Here is a 3994-nt window from a genome sequence, read left to right as displayed (position 1 = left end):
ACGCCGGAGTACAAGGTTGACGCAAGAGCACATGGAGAATGCCGGAGCACAGGGAGGACGCCGGAGAACAGGGAGGACGCCGGAGCACAGGAAGGACGCCGGAGCACAGGAAGGACGCCGGAGCACAGAGAGGACGCAGGAGAACCGGGAGGACGCTGGAGCACAGGGAGGACGAGGAGCACAGGGAGGACGCAAGAGCATAGGGAGGACGAGGAGCACAGGATGGACAAGGAGCACAGGGAGGACGCAGGAACACAGGGAGGACGCCGGAGCACAGGGAGGACGCCGGAGCACAGGGAGGACGCCGGAGCACAGGGAGGATTCAAGAGAACAGGGAGGACGCCGGAGCACAGAGAGAACACAAGGGCACAGAGAGGACGCCGGAGCAGAGGAAGGACTCAAGAGCAAGGGAGGACGCCAGAACACAGGGAGGACATGAAGCACAGGGAAGACGAGGAACACAGGGAAGACGAGGAGCACAGGGAGGGGTGTAGAACAAAGGGAGGGCTTGGAGCACAGGGAGGGCGTGGAGCACAGGGAGGGGTGAGGAACAAAGGGAGTGCATGGAGCACAGGGAGGGCGAGTAGCACAGGGAGGGCGTGGAGCACAGGGAAGGGTGAGGAACAAAGGGAGGGCTTGGAGCACAGGGAGGGCGTGGATCACAGGGAGGGCGTGGAGCACAGGGAGGACGAGTAGCACAGGGAGGGCGAGTAGCACAGGGAGGGCGTAGATCACAGGGAAGGCGTGGAGCACAAGGAGGGCGTGGAGCACAGGGAGGGCGTGGAGCACAGGTAGGGCGAAGAGCACAGGAAGGACGAGTAGCACAGGGAAGGCGTGGAACACAGGGAGCGCGTGGAGTACAGGGAGGACGAGGAACATAGAGAGGGCCTGGATCACAGGGAGGACGAGAAGCACAGGTAGGACGCCGGATCACAGGGAGGATGCAAGAGCACAGAGAGGACGCCGGAGCACAGGGAGTACGCCGGAGCACAGGGAGTACGGAGGACATATATCTTGAGTTATATCTTGAGTTGATTTCGGGGCTTTAGTGTCCCCGCGGCCCGGTCCTCGACCAGGCCTCCACCCCCAGGAAGCAGCCAATGACAGCTGACTAACTTCCAGGTACCTATTTTCTGCTTGGTAACAGGGCCATAGGGTGAAGGAAACTCTGCCCGTCGTTTCTCGCCGGCGCCCGGGATCGAAACCGGGACCACAGGATCACGTGTACAGTGTGCTGTCCGCTCGGCCGGCCGGCCGCTTGGCAGGGAGGACGCCGTTGTACAAGGAGGACGCCCGAGCACAGCGAGGACGCTGGAGCACAGGGAGGGCACCGGAGCACAGTTAGGATTCAGGAGCCAGGGAGGACGCTGGAGAACAGAGAGGACGTCTGAGCACATGGAGGACGACGGATCACTGGAGGGACGCTGGAGTACAGGGAGGACGCTGGAGCAAGAGGAAGACGCTGGAGCACAGAGAGGACGCAAGAGCACAGGGAAGACGAGGAGCTCAGGGAGGACAAGGAGCACAGGTAGGGCGAGGAGCACAGGGAGGGCGTGGATCACAGGGAGGACGCAAGTGCACAGGAAGGACGCAACAGCAGAGGGAGGACGCCGGAGCACAGGGAGGCCACCGGAGCACAGGGAGGACGCCGGAGCACAGGGAGTACGCAAGAGCACTGGGAGGACGTCGGAGCACAGAGAGGACGCCAGAACACAGGGAGGACGCCGGAGCACAGGGAGGACGACGGAGCATGTGGAGGACGCTGGAGCACCGGAAGGGCGCCGGAGCTCAGGGAGAACAACGGAGCACAGGGAGGACTCAAGAACACAGAGAGGACGCAGGAGCAAAGGGAGGACGCCGGAGCACAGAGAGAACTCAGGAGCTGAGGGAGTACGCTGGAGCACTGGGAGGACGCCGGTGCACAGAGAGAACGCAAGAGTACAGAGAGGACGCCGGAGCACAGAAAGGACTCAAGAGCTAGAGAGGACGCCAGAACACAGGGTTCACGAGGATCACAAGGAGGACCATGGAGCACAGGGAGTGCGCAAGTGTGCAGAGAGGACGCCGGAGCACAGGGAGGATGCAAGAGCACAGGGAGGACATAAGAGCACAGGGAGGACGCCGGAGCACAGGGAGGACGCCGGAGCACTGGGAGGGTGCCGGAGAACAGGGAGGACGTACGAGCACAGGGAGGACGCCGGAGCGCAGGTGAGGACCCCGGAGCACAGGGAGGACGCTGGATCACAGGGTGGACGCCGGAGCACAGGGACGACTCAAGAGCACAGGGAGGACGCCGGAGCACAGGGAGGACGCTGGAACACAGGGAGGACGGCGGAGCACAGGGAGGACGCTGGAGCACAGGGAGGACGGCAGAGCACAGGGAGGACGCCGGAGCACATAGACGACTCAAGAGCAGAGGGAGTACCCTGGAGCACTGGGAGGACGCCGGAGCACATAGAGGACTCAAGAGCAGAGGGAGTACGCTGGAGCACTGGGAGGACATCGGTGCACAGGGAGGACGACGGAGCACAGAGAGGACGACGGAGAACAGGGAAGACTCAAGAGCAAATGAGGACGCAAGAGCACACTGAGGACGCCGGAGCACTGGGAGGACGCCGGAGCACAGGGAGGACTCTGGAGCGCAGAGGAGGACGCCTGAGCACAGGGATCCGGACACCGGAGCACAAAAAGTGCGCCGGAGCATAGGAAGAATGCCGGAGCACAGGAAGGATACCGGAGCACAGGGTGGATGCCGGAGCACATGGAAGACGAGGAGCACAGGGAGGACTCTGGATCACAGGGAGGTTCCTGGAGTAAAGGGAGGACGAAAAGCAAAGGGAGGACAAGAGTACACGGAGGACGCAAGAGCACAGGGAGGACATGGACCACTGGTAGGGCAAGGAGCACAGAGAGGACGAGGAGCACAGGGAGGACGCCGGAGCTCAGGGAGGACGCAAGAGCACAGGGAAGACGCCGGAGCACAAGGAGGATGCAAGGGCGCAGGGAGGAAGCCGGAACTCTGGGTTCACTTGGATCACAGGGAGGACGACGGAGCAAAGGGAGGACGCCGGAGAACTGGGAGGATGCAAGGGCACAGAGAGGACGTCGGAGCACAGGGAGGACGCCGCATCACATGGTGGACGCCGGAGCGCAGGGAGGACTCAAGAGCACAGGGAGGACGCCGGAGTACAGGGAGGACGACGGAGCACATGGAGGACTCAAGAGCACAGGGAGGACGCCGGAGCACAGGGAGGACGACGGAGCACATGGAGGACTCAAGAGCACAGGGAGGACGCCGGAGTACAGGGAGGACGACGGAGCACATGGAGGACTCAAGAGCACAGGGAGGACGCCGGAGTACAGGGAGGACAACGGAGCACATGGAGGACACAAGAGGACAGGGAGGACGCCGGAGCACAGGGAGGATGCAAGGGCACAGAGAGGACGTCGGAGCACAGGGAGGACGCTGGAGCACAGGGAAGACGGCGGAGCACAGGATGGACGCCAGAGCACAGGTAAGACTAAAGAGCACAAGGAGGACGCCGGAGCACAGGGAGGATGCCGGAGCACAGTGAGGACGCCGGAGATTAGGGAGGACGCAAGAGCACAGGTAGGACGCACAAGAACAGGGAGGACGCTAGAGCATAGGGCGTACGTAAGAGCACAGTGAGGACGCCGGAGCACAGGGAGGACGCAAAAGCACAGGGAGGACGCAAAAGCACAGGGAGGACGAATAAGCACAGGGAGGGCGCCGGAGCATAGGGAGTACGCAGGAGCACAGGGAGGACACAAGAGCACACTGAGGGCGCCTGAGGACAGGGAGAATGCCGGAACACAAGGAGGACTCGGGAGCACAGAGAGGACGCCTAAGCACAGGGAGGACGCCGGAGTACAAGGAGGACGCCGGAGCAGAGGAAGGACGCCGGACCACAGCGGGGACGCCATAGTACAGGGAGTACTCAGGAGCACGGGTAGGACACCCGAGCACAGAGAG

General features: G+C 62.9%; 2 protein-coding genes across 2 annotated transcripts; both read left to right on the top strand.

The window, feature by feature from the left end:
* The first annotated feature begins 1395 nt into the window (after positions 1-1395).
* On the top strand, positions 1396-2706 carry LOC138368585 (ribosome-binding protein 1-like). Its single transcript, XM_069331113.1, has one exon. It carries the CDS (start codon positions 1396-1398, stop codon positions 2704-2706), a length of 1311 nt encoding a protein of 436 aa, XP_069187214.1.
* A 283-nt stretch (positions 2707-2989) lies between these two features.
* On the top strand, positions 2990-3670 carry LOC138368584 (serine/arginine repetitive matrix protein 2-like). The gene has a single exon (XM_069331111.1). It carries the CDS (start codon positions 2990-2992, stop codon positions 3668-3670), a length of 681 nt encoding a protein of 226 aa, XP_069187212.1.
* Positions 3671-3994: the final 324 nt, after the last annotated feature.

The sequence above is a fragment of the Procambarus clarkii genome, chromosome 25, assembly GCF_040958095.1.
Source record: "Procambarus clarkii isolate CNS0578487 chromosome 25, FALCON_Pclarkii_2.0, whole genome shotgun sequence".
Lineage (NCBI taxonomy): Eukaryota > Metazoa > Arthropoda > Malacostraca > Decapoda > Cambaridae > Procambarus > Procambarus clarkii.
This window is presented reverse-complemented; position numbering and strand designations above follow the sequence as displayed.

Excerpts from the sequence above, each read along its gene's own strand:
- LOC138368584 (XM_069331111.1), top strand. The coding sequence starts at position 2,990 with ATGCAAGGGCGCAGGGAGGAAGCCGGAACTCTGGGTTCACTTGGATCA.
- LOC138368585 (XM_069331113.1), top strand. The coding sequence starts at position 1,396 with ATGGAGGACGACGGATCACTGGAGGGACGCTGGAGTACAGGGAGGACG.